The sequence below is a fragment of the Halichoeres trimaculatus genome, unplaced genomic scaffold, assembly GCF_033239565.1.
Source record: "Halichoeres trimaculatus isolate MK-OKI-2021-1 unplaced genomic scaffold, fHalTri1.1 fHalTri1_scaffold_16, whole genome shotgun sequence".
In the NCBI taxonomy this organism is placed as follows: domain Eukaryota; kingdom Metazoa; phylum Chordata; class Actinopteri; order Labriformes; family Labridae; genus Halichoeres; species Halichoeres trimaculatus.
Window position 1 is genome coordinate 5,660,001 of NW_027437194.1, and position 20,355 is coordinate 5,680,355.

The 20,355-nt window shown below is 39.7% G+C and overlaps 2 protein-coding genes across 3 annotated transcripts in view; both read right to left on the reverse strand.

The window, feature by feature from the left end:
• slc38a9 (solute carrier family 38 member 9) overlaps positions 1–8,608 on the reverse strand; it is a 12,127-nt gene extending 3,519 nt beyond the window's left edge. The window contains exons 1-10 of one of the 2 annotated variants that reach the window (XM_074689675.1): positions 8,337–8,608; positions 7,065–7,194; positions 5,193–5,322; positions 4,997–5,115; positions 4,051–4,114; positions 3,852–3,945; positions 3,589–3,759; positions 1,482–1,541; positions 1,167–1,370; positions 888–995 (exon numbers count right to left, since the gene is read on the reverse strand). In XM_074689675.1, coding sequence (XP_074545776.1) covers positions 888–995; positions 1,167–1,370; positions 1,482–1,541; positions 3,589–3,759; positions 3,852–3,945; positions 4,051–4,114; positions 4,997–5,115; positions 5,193–5,322; positions 7,065–7,162 — 1,048 coding nt within the window. In that variant the 5' untranslated portion in view covers positions 7,163–7,194; positions 8,337–8,608. The remainder of the gene's footprint in view (positions 1–887; positions 996–1,166; positions 1,371–1,481; positions 1,542–3,588; positions 3,760–3,851; positions 3,946–4,050; positions 4,115–4,996; positions 5,116–5,192; positions 5,323–7,064; positions 7,195–8,336) is intronic. The other variant, XM_074689676.1, reaches the window with a different exon arrangement.
• Positions 8,609–10,047: 1,439 nt separating this feature from the next.
• On the reverse strand, positions 10,048–17,721 carry purg (purine-rich element binding protein G). The gene has a single exon (XM_074689660.1). The coding sequence runs from the start codon at positions 17,149–17,151 to the stop codon at positions 16,126–16,128; it is 1,026 nt and encodes a 341-aa protein (XP_074545761.1). The 5' UTR covers positions 17,152–17,721; the 3' UTR covers positions 10,048–16,125.
• Positions 17,722–20,355: the final 2,634 nt, after the last annotated feature.

Here is a 20,355-nt window from a genome sequence, read left to right on the forward strand (position 1 = left end):
GAATATATACAACAGATTTTTAGGTACCCTGAGGCATAAGGAACACATGAAAAAAGTTTTATGGTTCTATCTTTACAAAATCTACACAGTCCTGCACCTAAGATAAGCTGATTTGATTTTTACTTGATGTAGACTCAATTTTCACTGCAATATGAACTTCTATTCTTCTATGAGGTCAGGAGAACTAGGGCTAAAGGCTAAAAACTGTGAGAAACTATGTACAAAACACTTAATTCAAGTCTTGGATCAAAGAAAAGTGAAGTATTTTGAGTTTTACATGCTCTGAACACACAAACTGTTGCTCATTGATGCAGAGCAGCCCCAAGCTGAAACATGACACCAGGAAGATGGTAGCAAATTTTCAAAGAATTCTTTAGATTTAAATACATGACAAATATCGATCATTCAGGGCTTGTTTGATGCAGTAAAGAGTGCAGAATTATCTGTTTTTTACAGAATTGAGCTAGAGCAAACGGTTGATTTTCTGCAGATTTTCAAAAAGGACATGTGAATAAACAAGATGTGGACGGCAGTCCCCCAAAAATCACTCTCGCTTCCCCCTCGGTTTAAAACATGTTGCTGACGTCAAGTGTGATACATTCAGAGACCGTCGGAAATTTGAAAATCTGAAGAGAACACCAATTTTTCCAAGTAGAACAAACGGTTTGTAAATGCTAGACATTTGAACATAAGTGCGTCTTTGAACGCCCCGCGGGTTTGGGATCCAGATTAAAGTGCAGTAATCTTTATAACGTGTTAATTTGCGGTGTAATTAATTAATCTAATTAACGTGTTAAAATGACAGCCCTAGTAAAAAATGTTCACAGCTGGAAAATAAAACTGTTTCTGAGGTTATTACAGAGACGCCGCTGGAGGTGATAACATACCTGGGACATAGAACTGCGTGGAGTCAAACCAGTGGAACTCCAGGTGGAAACCTAAACGAACCGCTTTGATAGTGACCAGAGTGATGAGGTAGATCACAGAGATGGTACCTGAAAAACAATTATTTAACATCAAGACATCATGAAACAAATCTTTAAATAATCAAACAACAGTAAGAGCACAAGCACCACGGGGTCACCACATGACTTCAGAGCAAAACACAAAAACAACGATCCAGTGATAAGAGAATTCAGAGAAACAGAGAAGGCGTGGACGTGTACCGAGGAATGTGAACCTGGCGAAGAATGCAGCCGAGCGGAAGCAGAGCAGCGGCAGCAGCAGGATGATCAGATAGAGAGGGATGGTGTTGGTTTTACTCCACCAACGCTCAAACGAGTCACTGGCTGTTTCGTTTCCTCCTCCCAGAAAAAGAGTGCTCAACGTCAGGTTCCCACCAGGGTCCATGTTAGGGTACGGACAGACCACTGACGAGGACCACAAATAAAACACAGATAAACAAAAAAAGACTCTTAAACAATAACAAAAACATGCACATGCAGTAACACTTAAATTTAAAAACAAATTGTGAGAGTTACCTCGATCTGAGCCGTTCGTCCCAAACTCTGAGTCAGACACGTTCACATGGTGAGCGTAATCTGAAAACAACAGACAGTACGAAGTTCAGTGAAATCAATACTTACCAATTAATTAAAAAACTAATGCATTATCTCTGGTGTTTTCTCCTCCGGGCCGTAGCCATCACCAGCTGTGACGTGTTGTTAGGGTCAAAGTACAAAAATGAGGAGCTGTGCTGACGTTAACCTGCTGACATAAGACTGATATGGTTTTTGTTTTGGGTGTCTCCACCGCTTTCAATGATATCTTAATCTGTCAGACAACTGCATGTGAAACTGTTCCCAAAAAATGAAGATTTTAACAAATTTAAAACTAATATTGATTTCTAAGGATCCCCTCAGACAGGGAATCCCAAAGTGTAGTGCGCAAGCTGCCGCTAGGGGGTGCACAACGTAAGAGTAATGGTAGCTGAGCACCATTATTTATTGATATTGTATCAATTTTGTTTTTGTTACCATACTAGACTTTCAAAAGTTATTATTGTTATTTTGTTACTTACTATTGTTCTCCCCACCGTTTCTAATGTAAGGGATCATTATGCCCATTATTGTAAATTCTGTTCTGTGGTAACAGCAGCCTATTTTATTGAACTTGATGCTGTATATGTGGCTATTAAGTGGGATGCACAATATATCAGTATCAATATCGGTATTGGCCGGTATATACGCATTAGCTGCCGGGATTTTCAGAGCATCATCAACGATCTTTCAAGACCCTAATAATCTTGTTTTCTATGACTATAGCCGCGTTTCCACTAAGCAGTACGGGTCGGTTCGTCTCGGTACGGTGCGCTTTTAGCGGCGTTTCCACAGACTCATCCCGGGACGGATCCCTAAAAACCGAGACGAGCCGTCCCACTTTTTTTGGAACCTTTCGTATGGGTGCCAGACTGAACCGATCCGCTCTCGGGAGGTGGAGCAACACACTGCAGACGGTTGATTGGTCAAAAGAATCGTCACTCACCCCGACAGCGGCTGCATTTCTCCTTGCGGCTCACAGACTTCTCTGAAACGAAGCTTGATTGCACTTTGTAACAGAGAGTTACATGAAAATCACAGAGAGGACGAAATGCTGCATGTCTTCCAGCCGTGCTCTTTGTGTACTGTGTCGCGTTTTTATTCTTTGTTGGATTTAATCGCTGGGTAAGCTGCTACGGCGTCGCGCTATTGTTTACCAGCTGTGGCTTTCGGCATGCGGCTTACACGCCGCCCACCACGAGAGGGCACAGTTTGCTGTGGAAACGCAAACGGGATGAGACTTTACTGTCCCAAACCGTCCCAAACCGTACTGAACCGACCCGTACTGCTTGGTGGAAACGCAGCTTATGTAAACACCAAAACTACCTAAAGAGAGTGGACTCTCTTCTTTTATGTCTTTCTTTATGTTTTTGATCCAAAAAACAGATAAAACAGACTTTTTTGGTCATGTTCATCCCAGGTGCTCCATCCTTTGTTCCCCTCCTTAGGTCGTGTTTTCTCACGATCCCGCTGCTCCTTCTTTCTGAACAACCTCAACACATCATCTCACATTGCTGTTGTTTTTCTGTTTGTTATCGGCCAAAATTTTCATATCGCTGCATCCCTACTACAAAGACTATGCCTTTTCGCTTTTTTATGTTTCCGGGCATTGGGGGTGTGTCAGATAAGTCAAGAGATAAAAGGGGTTGCACTGCCTGAAAAGTTTGGGAACCACTCCCCTAAGATATAGAGATTAGTACTGAATTAGGTGCTTTTACAGGTACCAACAGAATCCTGTCTGTTATACCAATTACTGATTCACGTCAAATTAAACTGTGAGAGAGTGGAAGAGTAAGTGATTTTCCATGGTGGACATGAACACAGCATTGCAAGTTTGAAAATTGAAAAATGAATATGTTAAACTGAAAAACTTTGAGATTTTATTCAACAAATCAATATTTAGTAACACATAAAATACACAAAAGTACTGAAAATTGGTACCGTTGTGTACCGAGTATCTGTACCGTACCGTTTCAAATGTGAAAGGTTCCCGTCCCTACTTAAATGTGTACGCATGTAAGAATAATGTCAAATGTTTGTGTTGACTTACTGTAGATGAACTGCCCTGTGTTGAACAGGAAGTTGGACATGAGGACCCAGTAAACCACCATGGCTCCGATCAGAGACACCATGGAGAAAACCAGACTGGACCACTGACCGAACTTCCCAAAATAATACCTGCAGACATCCGGGAACTCCCACTCTGACGTGTCCACGTAGGCTACAAACAGTGAATAGGAAAAAAAAAAATCTTTAATTTAAGTCAGTCCTGAATAGGGCTGTTTTTTTGTTTTTACATCAGCAGAGACTCACGTATTGCCTTTGGTGATTTGAGAACGACGTAGCAGCAGTAGAGCATCAGCAAGCCGATGAGGATCAAGATGAGGATGCCCAGAGTGAAACCAGCCTGAAGAAACAAAAAGATAAAGTAACTAACTATATAGATTAACTTATATTTTACTGAGGGTGATTTCAAGAGTCGTTTTATTTTGAAGGGCTGAGTGGTGCTCACCTGTTTGATTCCCCAGGGTATGCTGAGGATGGACGTGCCCATCATTGTGTTCCATATCGCAAATCTAAAGAAAAAACAACAGGGAAAATAAAATTGAACAATATGAGGTCAAACTACATGACATGAAAAAATAAAATAATCTGAGGGGGAAAAACTGCCTAACAGTATTGTATTGTCCCAAATGCTTAAAATGAGGGTCTGCAGAAATTTCCTAAAAAATGAAATGTTAGCTTTTACAGGAATAATCCTGCTCAATCGTCACTTGTGGGTCTCTTTAGGTGTGTGTCAGTGTCTGTGTCTGCCTCAAACCCTTTCCTCTGCCTGTATGTTGATGTTAGCTACGATAGTGGACGTAGCACGGAGAAAGAAAAACACAACCGAAATGAAACGAAATGCAGAACAGAGAAAGCTTTTTCCTAAACAAGGGTGGAACTTGGCTCGACTTTCACTCACTTTTAGGAACTTGGAAAGCAACACGAGACAAAAAGAAATGCAAGTTAGCTTTATGCTAACTAAGTATGTATTAAATGCCTGTAGATGGCTCGTGCTAACATGCCAAGTCAGGTGCACGGCTCTCAAGTCACTCCCATGTAGAAACATGATGCTACAGGTGGTTGCTGGGCTAGTCAGTGTGTTCTGGTAGTCACAGTTAGAGGCTGTGGGTGTGTGCTGCCGCTGGCACTGAGCCAAGTCATGAAAAGACCCTACCTTTAATTTCATAATTCTATCTTTTTTATTTTGCAGCATTTCTTGTTGTTCAGTTCTGGGTCTGGATTCATCTGGTTGGTCTAATTTTCAGTATACCAACACATATATAAACTGACATAGTTCCGATTTTTCAGTAATTTCTACTGTCTCTCAGACATATATCATTTTTTGATCGCTGTTACTCATCATTAATCAAATACAAAGTTTTAATAAATTAATATTATAGTAACATCCTTACATGGTAATGATGCTGGGGTTTTTGGAAGCACCGTCACTCCCAGACACTTTAAAAGCCGTTCCCAGCGGGCTGTAGATGTAGATCTCCTCTGGATGAGGGATCACATGATTTGGCGGACTCTGCAGAGGGAAACACACTAATGTCAAAGAGACAAAAAGGCACCTGTAATAGGTAAGGATGCTGTGATTGGTCGTACCAGCAGCCTATCAGACGAGCCGGTCAGGCGGCCATAGTAATGAACTCGGCTGTTGAGGATGGCAGCTTCAGCTGAAACTCTCTCCTGAGGATCATCGTCCACGATGTTTCTGGGCTCCACGTGGAACGGCCTGAGGATACACGGCAGTTTGTTAACACATAATCAACAACAATAATCAATAACAATAAACAAGAAAACTGGAAAAAACATCTCCACAGACAACACAACTCATGTTTAAACAGACACATGAAGAAGAAGAGTGTGTATATGTGTGAGAGAGCTGTGGAGTCACTGTGAAATACCTAACTGGATTAAAACTCACACACACTGCTGATTCTAGGCTGAACAAACAAACACACACACACACACTCACACCTACACATACATTAGTGCTCTCTTGTGAGTTTCAGGGAGTCTAATTCGTAGAAAGTGGCTTGTTTATGAGCAGACTATGAGCTCAGCTGTGCCGTTTGCACGTGCTCTCACACACACACACACACACACACACTAACAGCTCAGTGGAACACACAGAACTGAAACGTGTGATGATTGTGTAAAGCCCCATGCTTGAATGTTCAACTTTACAGCAGAAATAAACATGTTTACAGCCCGGTACAACCAAAGTTTGGCTCTTTTCTCTATTTATGACGACTACATAAAGCAGATTAAGGATTAAAGAAAAGTAGAATTAGGGGCGGGGCCTCTTTGACTGAATTAGGAGAGGTAGCCAACAGGTAAAAGCCAATGAACTTAATCCCCAAACAAATAAAATGTCACTGATTCAATTTGATCGGTTTAATCTGTTACTAGACTGCCAAACTGATGGTCAGTACCAGAATCAAAAAACCAGACAAGGTTGGTCAAAGTTATTAACATATCCAGGTGTAGGGCTGCAGCTATCGAATATTTTAGTATTCGAGTATTCTACTGAAAATCCCATCGATTAATCGAGTAATCGGATAAAATACATTTTGTTTAATTAAAGAGCATTTATTTTTTAAATGAAAATTTTTCTCTTTAAGAAATAGAGTTTTCTGATACAGGATGTCAATAAGAGAACTTGCTTTGGTAGCTCTAAAATTTGTAAACACACTTTGACACATTTTTTGTGCCTTGTACATCTCATCAAATGTTGCGGATCCAAATGGCACCCGCTACGTAGAATGACCCATTAGTCTCCAAACTCCAGAAAAGAAGCTAGATTTGTTGCTAGTTGCTATTTTGTATAAGAGGAAGCTTGAGGGGTCTGAAAACTCTCTTAATATGGCCTCAGCTCTATTTGAAATACCATTCCTCTTTGACCTTTTTTGAAATTAAATGATTCCTCGAGGTGGAGAAAATTACTCGATTATTTTTTGTAATCGAGTACCTCGAATTATTCGAGGAATCGTTTCAGCTCTATCTAGGTATTTTTTATAATGAATAATCTGCAGGATCTGAAAACCACCAAACATAAACATTTAAATTCATCCGCCACTGAAAACAGATCCCAACAAATCAAAGACTTTCCTGCAGCCGTTTCTACATTCATCTATACTTGATGATCTGTTACCATCCGTCCAGGTGTTGAGCTGCAAACACAGTGTACGACTCCTTTAACCGTTTACTACTTTTTAAGGCAAACACAGCATTTTACCACGGACTGAACAGTCACTACCAAGAGAAGAGGAAGTGACACCAGGCAACGCTCTGTAACTTGGCAACAGTTAGCAGTGAAATCATGGCCTTTGGTGCTGACTTCACAAAAACAGCGATAACAGCCACAGGCTCTAAACGAAGAGGCTCTGACTCAACATAAAAGTTCTACCAAGTAAGAAAACATTAAATCAGAGTTTGTGTTTTCATCATTTGCATGTGTGTGGGAGGTTTTACCGTTTATTCTTAATGTCCAGAGAGTCCGTGGATCCTCTGTGAGAGACATTTTCTGCAGTTTGTTCAGAGTTTAGCAGAGGCCGACAGTCGTCCTCCATCACAGCTTCGGACTCAGACACTCATCACACGTCTGGAAAATGAGGATGTAAAAATTATGACAGTCAACAGAATAAAAGCAGGATATAATCATGTGCACATCAGTGAGGAATGTGTGTGTTAGCTGATAGTTTTCTTAACCTTTACATCTAGATAATATTATATTTAAGTTTATCTTAAGTTGATTTTCAACCGTCCCACACCAATAAATCTGTCCTTTAAAAGTGATGAAAAGGAGCTGCGTTCAAGATGCACCTGACTCCTTTTCACTTAGTCAGCATGTCAGAGTGGATGTCATGTGATCTCTGTGTTCAATCATACACACACTAACATACAGGATTCTTCTCTGACATTAGATAACATCGACAGTGATGTCACAACAGGTGGCAGGGTACCACGAAACACACCTGTGAGTTAAAAAACACTCTAAGAGGAACCAACTTAGGTAATAAATACAAATTTAAAGCGACACACTCACATGTTAGATTGATGTGTATTTAATTAACAAAACCCAACTATTCTTAAATATATATATATATTTTTTTAAAGAAATGTAAAGTCCATAGATTTCTTTTTTTTTACTGTTAGTTAAACTCAATGTTGGTCATATTTCATAACAAAGTTTCACTTCAGTAACTAGTTATCTTGTTAATAATGTAAAGTTACACAGAAAAATTATTTTTATATTATGATTATTGATCATAGTAAATAAACACCTGTTGGTTATTGTAAGTTTTACAAAAACCAACACACAAACTATTTACCTAACTAATCAATTATTACAATACAGCTGCTTAGATGGCCTAGACTCAGATTATTGATAAAGATAAAATAAAATAAAATAAAAAACACTGATTTACTACAGCAACAGTTAGTATGATTTGTGGTCTAACTAACCACTTGTCATACTAACTAGTATCCCTACAATCAACCGCCCAATCTGACAAGTTAAACTAGATACACATGTGGAAAAAATGAATAACTATGGACATGAATGTAGTAATTTTTTAACATATGTGATAAATATGAACATTGTAGACGTATTTTTTTTTTATTTGTGGACTTTTTTGATAAAATGTGATGACTGAAGATGCAAATTGTGACAAAAATTACCATAAATGCGATAATAACGAAAACAGGTGTGTTGTTTTTGAATAAAAAGCGAAATAAACTCACCTTTGTGTCAGCCCGTCTGTCTCCGTCTCGCGCTGTCAGCAGATTTTACCGCCGCCACAAACGTGACCTCGCAGTGACGTCAGACCTGGCGGTTGGGCACGAAGAGATTGAATTAGTTGAAAAATAAAGGCGAGAGAGTTAACAGCGTCAAAGATCTCCTGACTGCAGAGCGTTTAATCAAAGTTCACAGTGAAGCCGCAGCTTGTTTTCCTCTTCTACTTCCTCCGCCTTCTTCTTCTTCTGTCTTGTGATTCACGGCGGTTGGTGTCCAGCTTAACGGCACACTACTGCCACCTTCTGTTCCGGAGTGTGTGTTGAACATAAAACTTGTTAAAGAAAAAAAAAATACAGATTCTATGAAAGCTAATTTCAGCCCGTAAAAAATAGAGAAAAGTTTAAATTAAATATAATAAAATAATGAAAGAAAGACTCATAATTGTGAAAAATAAAACTATGTCTCAAACTTAAAACATTTTTAATGCACAAGTGCGTTCATATTGACAGTGTGGGAAAACATAGTGCACTTTGAATACTCAGTTGGTGCATTTAAAACAGCCAAAAAGTTGAGTGTGAGACACTGGACACTTCCCAGCCTCAATGGTCGCCATCTTGGCCACATAAATAAAAGGGCTTATGTGTATCAAACAATGGATGACGGCTGCAATTAATAAATAGCAATACAACACCTGTGAACAGCTATGAAAAACAGGATAATCCTTTCTGAAAAGTAGAGAACTTTAACACTGATTAACTTTAATGAACATTTATCATGAGCTGTCCCCATTTTTTGTCTTTTATTTTTTTGTAATTTACCATCATCATCATCATAATCATCATCGTGTCATTTCTTCGATTTTCTATTATCAACATCATCATCATGTTCATTACCCTCATTTTCATCACCAAAATCATCATCATCGTGATTTTTATCTTTGTTTTTATTATCACTATTATCTTCATCACAATTTTCTTAATTTTGTTATCATTAGTACCATCATCATGATTATCTTCATTGTATCATCATAACCATATTTTTATCATCATTATTTGCATTTCTGTAACCTTCCTAATTTTATCATCTTATATTTTCTCTTTTCCTCTTTCTTTTTCCTCTTCTTCTTGGATGTAACTAGCTCACTGTAGGTAAGTGTAAAAGTTGCATGCTGCCCCCCGCTGAGCTGCGCAGCAACATTTGTTATCTATTCATTCTTTGAGCATTTAAATGTTTACTATTGTCAGTATCATTGTTCTGTAACAGAAAAGGATTAGAGCCACCGGAATGAAAAAGGTAAGGTGCAAAACTTTTTTATTTATTAGTTTTATTCTGAGAAAAAATTCAGAATATTGACTTTAAGCTCAGAATTCTGACTTTTTTTCTCTGAATTTTAATTTAAAAAATTCCCAGTGGCCTTTATCATCCTCTGTAGTCCGTCATTGTGATGCAGTGACAAAAAAGGCACTCCGTAATGTTTTACAGCTCACAGCTAAATTAGATAAAGGCAAGAGATATTTGGTTAAATACACAGTGCATACAGACGTTCACATGTTTACACTTTTTAAGTATTCAGCTTGTACACATACAGCACACACCCACACTGAGATTACTCAATAGTATTTGTAGATAATTATCACATTATAGCTTCAATAAAAAGACAAATTTAATGTTTTTGTAAAACATTTAATGATGAACAAAAGATGAAAGATGGTAAACATGATCTTTTTTCTTTTTCCAGTTACATTCCAACTTTCTGAATCTCATGTTTTTCAGTTTGTGACTCTGCTACATTAAAATCATCAAACACAGAAACATCTGAAGAGTTCATACAAAACAAGATTGTCTGAGAATCTTTTCATCACTGCACGCTGACTGTAAATATTTTAATCCACCCATCGTAGCTGCTCTTACATAAATTAATTGTATATAATCTCTAACCTGTCCCAGGACCAGGCTCAGTCTCATCTTGGTCCTGGTGCTGGTCCTCGCTCAGAGCTGCTCTCAGATAATTACAGTCAGTCCGTATGTGATGTTTATAAAATCTTCCATTTTTTAATCATCTTCATATTAATAGTTATAATAATTATAGTAATAGTAATAATAGTAATAATAATGAAGGTATTTGAGTGTCAGTCTGGCTCCACAGTGTGTTTGTTGTTGACAATCTGTGCACTCAAATGAAGCTGACCTGAGGTCAGATTATCTGTCAGACACTGGAGACGGGCCTTTATTTTGAAGGGCTGTAGTTTAGCTTGTGGACATCTTTGGAAGCAGCAGAGTTTGAGGACAGCAGCAAACGTCTCCGTTTCTTCTTTTAATGTTCCTCTTTGCATGCATTCAGCTGCGTCCATAAAGCACCAAATATAATGAAACATAGCACCATTTTTACAGTGTCCTTTATACTCTTAGCCACCGTTAGCATGCATACACTCTAAAAAGTTACGTTCCACTTCTACAAGTCTCCACAAGGCAAGTCATGATATCATACAGTACTCTACATGATGAGCTAATACAGTACATTAGAAAACAACTACAGGACACACCCACTGTTACATCACATTATCTACACATACACCTGTGCCCAGCTAAACACCCCCAGGATCCAGGTCAACCTGCACCTGAGGGTGGGTCTGATGGAGAACAGAAACCCTCCTCTTTCTTAGTCAGAGTACAATCACATCACACACACACACACACACACACACACACACACACACACACACACACACACACACACACACACACACACACACACACACACACACACACACACACACACACATCAGGAAATAACACAGAGCAGAGTTCTGACCAGCGGATGTGTCTATGTGCTGGATCAAGAGGTGAGGGATTGGTCTTTCACACGGAGCTTTAAGGCGTTGGGTTGATTTTAACAGTCTGAAGAAAAACCCTCCAACATCCTGCAGCTCGACGTCAAGGTTCATTAGACTTTATACCCTTTAAATAAATTCATATTGAAGCTTATACTGACCATTTCAACTTAAACATATACCGGAGTATGAAGAGTTAAAGATTCATCAGAGTTTATAGCTTTATACCCTTTAAATAAAACCATTTAAAGTTTTTATACTGACCATTTAAAATTAAACATATAGAGGGATAAGATCAGTTAAAGATTTGTCAGTTTATACTTTTAAATACATCCTTTTTAAAATTTATACTGACCATTTATATTTTAACATATAAAAAATGTTAAAACCAGCTAAAGATTAATCTGAGATTATTCCTTTATGCCCTTTATATAAATTCAGAATAACATCAACAAATTTCTACTGATCATACAAACTCATGTACGTTATATAAACTTATACTGATCAGTTAAAGTGACAGATTTTCTAGATTTTCGTTCCTGAGCGATGAAGATGAGCAGCAGCAGAGCAGACAGACACCTCCACTGTCGTTGGATCACCTGAACCAGTTTAAGTACCGTACGACTTTCCTACAACTCTGATCTCATCTCAATGAGAAGCTAATGAGGATGAGGTTGAGGATGATGAAAAGGATGAGACTGAGGATAGTAAGGATGAGAAGGGGAAGGATGTGGCTGATGAGAATATATTTAAGGATGAGGGTAGGAATGATGACATGATGACATTTGAGGATGAGGCGAGGGTATGAGTTTAGGATGAGAATGAAAGTGAAGATGAGGGAAGGGAAAAGGATGAGATTGAAACTAACAAAGATTGCAAAGGACAAGAATGATGAGGTTGAGAATGAGGGATAGGATGATGACTGAATATAGGAATGATGAGAGTGATGATAATGATGATAACTAAGGGTAGGAATGATGATGGTGATGATGATGGCAATGACTAAGGATAGGAATGATGAGGATGTGGACGATGATGATGGCTGAGGATAGGAATGATGAGGATGTGGATGATGAGCTAAGAATAGAAATGATGAGGGTGATGATGAGGGTGATGGCTAAGGATAGGAATGATGAGGGACGAAAGATGAGAATGAGGCTGAAGAAAGGAATGAAGGTGAGGATGTGTGCTAAGAAAAGGCCAAGGATGAAAATAAGGACAAGAATGAGAGTGAAGATGAGGATGACAATGAGGTAAGTAAAGACAGTAGTGTGAGAGAGGAGTAGGACAAGTTCAGACGAAGGATGAGGGTGAGGTTGAAGATGAGGATAAAGATCATGATGAGGGCTGAGGATGAGGAAAATGATCAAGGTGAATCTGCAGATGAGGATGAAGGCTAAGGATGAGAATGATGATAAGGATGACAGTTTAGGATGAGGATGAGGTTAAGGGTTAGAGATGGGATGAGGACAGTCATGAGGGTGGATGAAAATGAAACTAAGGATGAGCATGAGGATGAGGATACGGTTGGAGATGAAGAGCCCCCCCACACACACCAAATTCAAACCCACTGCTTGGCTCCTGCGTACCTGGAATCCAAAACCCAGGTGTAAACGCCGTCTCACTACCTGCATTCTGTCAGTGAAATCACCTGGTACTCTCCCATTTCAACACGACCCAAAGCCACTAGTGGGGCTCCACTCCTCTGTCGCCCCCCAGTGGTGGAATGAATGAACTAACTCCGTTTTCCAGTCTGCTGGGTCCCTCAAAGTTCGAGACCCAGCACTTAGGGAAATGTAGATGATGCAGATGAGAGTGGCAAAAAAATAATGATGATGATGATGATGATGGTTTTATGTTGTTGTAGGATGAAAATGAGGATGGAGATAGAGATGAGAATGAAGAGGTCAAAAGTTGTGGAAAAGTTACTTTATCAGTGAAATCTGAGATTTCTATTTCTCGATTTATGGAAGACAGTTTTCAGACAAAATTCTATTTGACTGAAAATCAGTGAAATGTCTGAGATTTCTAATGTCTCTGTTTGTTGTGTCTGCTCACAGCTGATGCTCTCTGTCACTCGCAAAAGCAAACAAATAAAAAACACACAGGTGAGTTTGTTACAGGTGTACCACACTTCAAACATGACCTGTCTACCAAGTCATTTAATCCCATAAACAAAACACAGTACTAACATTTTAATTTAAAGGTCACCACTGACCTCTTAACTGATCTTTAAGGTCATCACTGACCCTCTGGACCCCTTTATTAAAGTCTTTCATGACCTTTGAACTTGATTTTGAAAGTCCTGGTTTACTAATTTATTAATTTATAGATTTTTCAGTTTTATGTAAGTCTTTCTGAGCACAGTCTTTTTAAGACATCACATCAGATTACCTCTGTTTGGCGTCCAGGTGAGTCGTCAGTGCAGCTACTTTAAGGGAAAATCTTTACAAATTTACAATATGAAATATAAATGTCTTTATGGATATTATTCAGACTACCACCATAAATACAGAAAAACGTTTCTCTTAAATATTATTTTTTCATCATATGGATTCTTATAGTTAATCTCAGCTTCTGATTTGATTGAATTTAATTTTACAATAATTCATCTTTGACATTTTTTTGGGACCTCCATAACATGAACTACCTTCTCTGTAAAAACAATATGTATATATATTTATTTCATTTATTTATTTTATTTTATTCTGTCAAATGAGCACAAACAAGAGTTGCCTGCTTCCATAACATTACGTACCCTTAGACTCTGTGGAGGCGGCACAACACGGAAAAAAAATATAAATAAAAAATAAATAAATAAAACAGTCACTGATTGTCTTTTTCTTAACAGTGAAGTTTTGTCGGATGATTGTTTTTACATTTAACGGCAAAACTCATCAAGGTTAGGCATGTTTGGAAACACAAAAAGGCAAAATAAACATTTATCAGCGGATGGTCTGGCTCTTTAAACGGCTCTCTGACTAAAACTAGAGAGTAAATTCATTAATTTAAAAAAATAATAATAATAATAATATATTTAATCAAGTTAATCAAATCAGGGAGATCTGTCTGCTGAAGATGGAAGAAATGAAAACTTTGATCACAGTGCAATTTTTTTCATTGTGTTTTCAACATAAAATCTTTATTTTGTGCTCATTTCACAAACTTTTTTCCAATTTTTTTGTGTGATAGATTCAGCTGATTGTTCATCAGCTGATCGCTAAATCACGAAGGCTGCTGATCATTAAATTCATGATCATTAAAAGTTAGCTGATAAATTTTATCAGAGTATAAGTTTGATCAGCTGATCAGTGATTGTCATGTGACTAGGTGCAGGTTCAAAGTTAAACACTACTCTGGGTTAACTCTTGTTTACCTTTGGGGAACTCGTTAACTCTGGTTACCTTTGGAGAACTTAGCTCTGGTTACTGAGCAGCTCAAAGTGCTGATTTTTCTAAAGTGCTGAATATAATTTGATTTGTATTTAGACTCATTTTTAAATTCTACTTTCAAAAGAATAAATCCACCTCCCTGTCTCTGTCTGGATATTTCAACTGAGATCAAAGATTTAATCCACAGCCAAACCCACCCAACATGAACTCTGATGAATGTTTTAATTATTTAAACTGTGCTTAAAATTCATTTCTAGAATAACTTTAAATCTAACAAAAAATATTCACAGAATTCACACCTACACTGGACCACAAACACACCACAGCCAACCAGTACTAAGATTCACCTGCACCTGAAAGCACCTCAGCAACGACACCTCTTCATTACTTTCCTATAAAATCTGACAGTCATTAAACACACCACATCAGTCCTGTGCTTTGCTTGCACCTAAACGCACCACAGCAGAGCCATAAACCTGTGTGTTCCTGTGAGAATGGAGATTATGTTTTATTCATAACTTTTAAACTTTATTTGTTTTGATGTCTCAAACGTTTTGGAGGAATCTGCAATTTTAGTTTCTTGGAGGAATTATGGTTGTCTGATGTTTGATACACCATGAGATGGGCAAACTTTTCAACTGTCAAAATATCATTAATAAACACCACACTATGAATTAAACCTGCTCTGCCACAGGGTCAGTGAACGCCTCGTGAATGAATCTGCTCTGACTCTGTGGTTAGGAAACACAAGCTGGCTCTGACATCTACTTTAAAAACACAATCTAACATTAAGACACAAACTATCTCAACTGTAAGTGCTGCATCTTCATCATTCTCATCATCACAACATCAACATCATCATCATCATCATCATCATCATATTTTCTGATTCCTTTTTCTCATCTAAATGTCTAAATTTCCACACACTGAGAAACTCTGTGACAGGTAAATCACAGGATGATAAGAGGTGGTTCAGATTAGCACAGCCTCACATCACCTGCCCGATCAGCCAATCAGCAGGCAGCATCATGTGCACATGTTTTGACTGAACCTGTGTCTGTCAGAGAGTTTCTCTGACCTCTGAGTGCTGCAGAGTGAAAATGATTAATTACTAATACACTAATGGACCAGGTGTCCTCAGCTCACCTGCTCACCTGTTCATTCTTCTCTGCAGGATGTTTCTTTTTATTAAAGTGACTTTTGTTGAGTTTGAGATTAAATTTAAATATCTTTCTTCATGTTATTATTTTTCTTTCTGCATGTCTACATGTCATAAAAACTAAACTATTAAACACTACAGATGTTCTGAGCTGCAGGCTGACCCACAGAGAAACATTAAATATGTCTGAATCCTCATCTGCGCTCCCATTATTGACGTTAATCAATTAAGTTATTGATAATATTGATAATAATTAATATTATTATTATCATTATTAAGGAGGGTGAGGGCTCACTGTTGAAGAAGCATCTCTAACAGGTGGAGGACTGAGTTCGTGGCAGGTTCGGATCTGAAGGAGACCAGCCCTTATCAACAGGTGAAGGGTTTAGGGGGTTTGGGGTACACCTGCGGGTCAGTCTTCGTGCTCCTCGCTGTCTGTCCGCTTCTCTTTGTGGCACGTGGTGAAGATCCGGCGCATCTCCTCCTCGTACCGGATGAAGTTTTCTCCGAACCGGGTCCAGGCTTTGAGTGGCACCGTGATGGTGTTCCGGTACGGCTGCCGGACCTCGCTGATCTTCAGGAACACCCCGAACCGGTTCGAGCCCACGTCGAAATAGAATCTTTTGTTGTCGACCCGAAAAGAGGCCGCTTCAGGCAGCTCCGGACCGTGGTCGTGGTTCCTGAAGCCGGTTCGGTCCCGCTCGTCTCCATCCTCATCCCCGTAGTCCTCGATCAGCTGAGACAGCGCGTCCCGGAACTCGATGAGCCCCTGAGCTGGCAGCACGATGGTCTGTTCGATTCCCGGCCCGTAGTACCCCATGGTACCGGTGCCCTTGCTGACGGTTTGCCGGATTCGGAGGAAGCGGCCCCGCTGGTTCTCCTTAAGGTCCAGGAAGTACTTCCTGTTGTCTCTCTCGATGACCTCGCTCTTCAGCACGCGGTGCGCGTGCTCGTCGGATCCGGCAGACCCGGTGGGTGACAACCCCGCACGCGGCTCCTGCACCCTCCTGCGGGGCTCGTGCGCGCGGGTCTGGCTGTCGGCTCCGTGCTCGTCGAGTTGTGGGCCCGGGCCCCCCCGCAGCCCAATGCGGGCGTAGTAGTCTATAAAGTCTCCCAGCGCGCCGCGCAGCGCGGGGGCGGCGGACATGGAAAGCGTCAGCTTGCTCTTCCGCACCGTGTCGTGTCTGCCGCGGCCGATCCAGACCTCAGCGATCTTTAAGAAACGGCCGCGGACGCTCTGCTTCACGTCCAGGTAGAAGCGCTTCTTCTGGATGTCGACGCGTTTGGAGGCCAGCTCCTGGATGTCGGAGCCCGGCTGCTGTTGCACGGAGCCCGGTTGCACGTACTGCGGAGGGGGATATGAGGACCGGGGTCCGGAGTCTGATGCAATCTTGGTCCTGGTCCGGTCCATCCCTCTGCAGCATCCATCAGCCATCATGCTCACTCCGCAGACCCCCCCTCCATCTCAGACCCGCAGCCTCGGATGACCTGAAAATGGCAGCTCGTGAGGATCATCAGCTGATTCAGGATACGCGTCCTTAACGGAGGTCAGATAGAAAACCTACAGACGGTCTTTGCACGCTGACACCCCGAGCGTCCTCACCTGCAGCCTCCTCACCTGCCTGCAGCCTCCGCACAGCCCGCACAGCCCGCAAATATCAGACCTGAGCGGGGAGGAGGCGAACAAGACCACATGAACCCGATGAACCTAGCAGCCCCCCCTCCCCGTCCTGAGAATACCTCTGTTAAAGAGACACACACTGTTGCACCACAACGCCGCATGGGGGCGCTGTTTCCCCAGAATAAGACTTCAGGAGGGAATCTTTCTCATAATCCTGATTTAGAGGAATATTATATTAAAAAACATGAAATAAACATTTAAAGCATCCCATAATAAGTCTGATTAAAACAGATTAACCCGTAACTTAAATCATGAAACTCTCTCTGTGTCACACACACACTCCTCAGTTTACAGTCTGGAGCTTTCAACAAAATAAAGTTATTTCTTTTACATTCTAATATGCTCATCACCTTTTCCTGGTCTTCTCCCACGCTCTACAGTGTTCTCACATGTTCTGGTTCTGGTGTTTCTTATGTTGTAGGGGATTCTGCCATGCTCTAACCAGATATAAGTAAAAATATACAATATACTCTATTCACAGTCTATGGCTCCAACATGTTCTCACGTAGTGTTCTCAGATGTCCATGTGTTCCAACGTGTTTACAGAATTCTATATTCCATACATGTTCTTCTATGCTAACACGTTCTAGTGTTGTATCATGTTGTAACATGTTTAATGGTGTTCAGGTTTTTTCTTGTTTAAACATGTTGCACAGTAAGTTTGCATGTTCTCACATGTTCTAAGTTCTCTAACGCATGGTACTGTGTTTTTACTTGTTTAAGTGTCTAAATGTGTTCCAACATTTTTTCACATGTTCTCATTTCTGTAAATGTTGTACAGTGTTAACACAACTAAATGATCTAACACGTTCCAGTACTGTTACATGTTCTGAAGTGTTTTAACATGTCCAGTGTGTTCCAATGCGTTCACACATTCTACAGTGCTCAAATATTAACTTCTGTTTCAGTGTTCTTACATGTTTAAAAGTGTTTTAAAATGTTCTAATGTTCCAACATGTTCTAGAATTCTTACATTCTACAGTGCTTTTTAATCAATCTCTGTGTTTTATTGTTAATGTTCTTACATGTTCTTAAGTGTTATAACATGCTCCATTGTTCTAACATGTTCTAGAATTCTCACGTTATACCGTCCTCTAATATCAGTCTCTGTGTTTTAATGTCACTATTCTTACATGTTCTAATGTTCCTACATGTTCAAGAATTCTCATGTTCTTCGGCGCTCTAACATAAACCTTTTTGTTTCAGTTATAGTGTTCTTACCTGTTCTAAAGTGTTGTAACATGTTCTAGAACTCTTACATTCTACAGCTCATGCTCTAATATCAGTCTCTGTGTTTTAATGTTACTGTTCTTACATGTTCTTCAGTGTTGTAACATGTTGACATTAACCATGTTACAGTATTGTCACGTTCTAAGGCGCTCTAGCATGTTCACTTCGAACACATCTAGTATTTTTACATGTTCTACAATGTTTTAAAGATGTTTGGTTGAACATGTTAAAGTACTCTCACATTTTCTACTGAGCTCTAATATGTTATAGTCTTCCTACAATTCTACACTGCTCATGTGTTTTCACATGTCCTAGTTTTCTCCCATATACAGTTCTCAAACATGAGCCTTAGTGTTCTTACGTGGACCCAAATATTCTGCTTGCCTTCGGTTTATTTGCTCAAACGGAAAGAATTTAATCTTTGTATAAACCTCATTTCAGAAGAAAAGTGCTAATCCGAATGGACATTTAATCAGTTTCACAGGGGTGGAATATTCCTTTCCAAAAACTGATTGAGGGATAATGTATCCACTCAAATGTAAAGTTGTCAGGGTGCGTTCTTTCAGCGCATGCTCAGATATGACGTAAGACGTCAACAAGAGACGTTCCTCAATTTGTTTACGTTTGTTTGCACATGCCCCATTGACTACTCTGTTGGATTATAGTGGCGCATACAGATCAGAGATTGGAATATTCCTTTCCATGGATACAATTGTTTTTGGAAAAGTCATTCAGAAAGATTCCAATTGGAAAGACGAAAAACTCCTCATGTAACCGACGCTATTCTGACCATGAGCCCATTTTGAGGTTAAAAAATCCCTTCGTTCTAAATATAAACGAACTGTCATCTTGGTCATATTAAAACAAACAGAGTTGTTCAGTGTGAATGAACGGCATCATGAAGTTTTAATGTATTTACAATTTGAACAGATGAAAGGTCAGTTTTTGTAACAGCCATGTAACAGTTCGTTCTCGGACGTCTTCAAACTGGTTTATATTGTCAACAGAGTCCAATGATAGTCCACTGAGCTCCTCTTCATCTTCATCAGCATTTCTGCTCTTCTTCAAAGTCATGACACAGGACAGTTCAGTCATGTTTTATAGTTCCTATGTAGTTTTTAGTACGTCTGAAGCTACAGTTAGTGAGATCTCATTCATGCAGAAAGAACACCATTCACATCCATTCTACAGCAACCACACACACACACACACTCACACATTCACGGTTTGTCAGTAAAAAGATGATTCGTTTAAAACCTGTGCAAAGCAACAAACTGAAAGAAAATCTAATGAGTTTCCAGGGCAGACCCTAACAGGAACATCCAGTTACACACACACTGGTACAGAAGCTGTGCCATTACACACGCTTAAGCACATTTACACTTCTAGGCGCTTAGCGTGCACGCTTGTGTGCTTAGTGTCAGTGCGCAAATGTGTCCCATTTTTACAACAATCAAAAGTGCAGTGCACTTCTTTTGTACTTTATCTGGACTTCCGGTATGGCTGCAGCTAGCGGCATTAGCCAGAGGAGGATCTTGGGGAAGTTTGATTGAAGAGCATTTAATTTTATCCACATTTATGCGTTAAAAGCGAAACATTCTGGTGATCAAAGTAGAGATATGCGCTCTACGTCGGCGTCTTAGTGTTAATTACTGCTGGATCTGAAATTGCCCAAGCAGAGTGTCAGATGACACCAGCACAATCAGCTGCATTCTTCATCGTGAGCAGCAC

Excerpts from the sequence above, each read along its gene's own strand:
- purg (XM_074689660.1), bottom strand. The coding sequence starts at position 17,151 with ATGATGGCTGATGGATGCTGCAGAGGGATGGACCGGACCAGGACCAAG.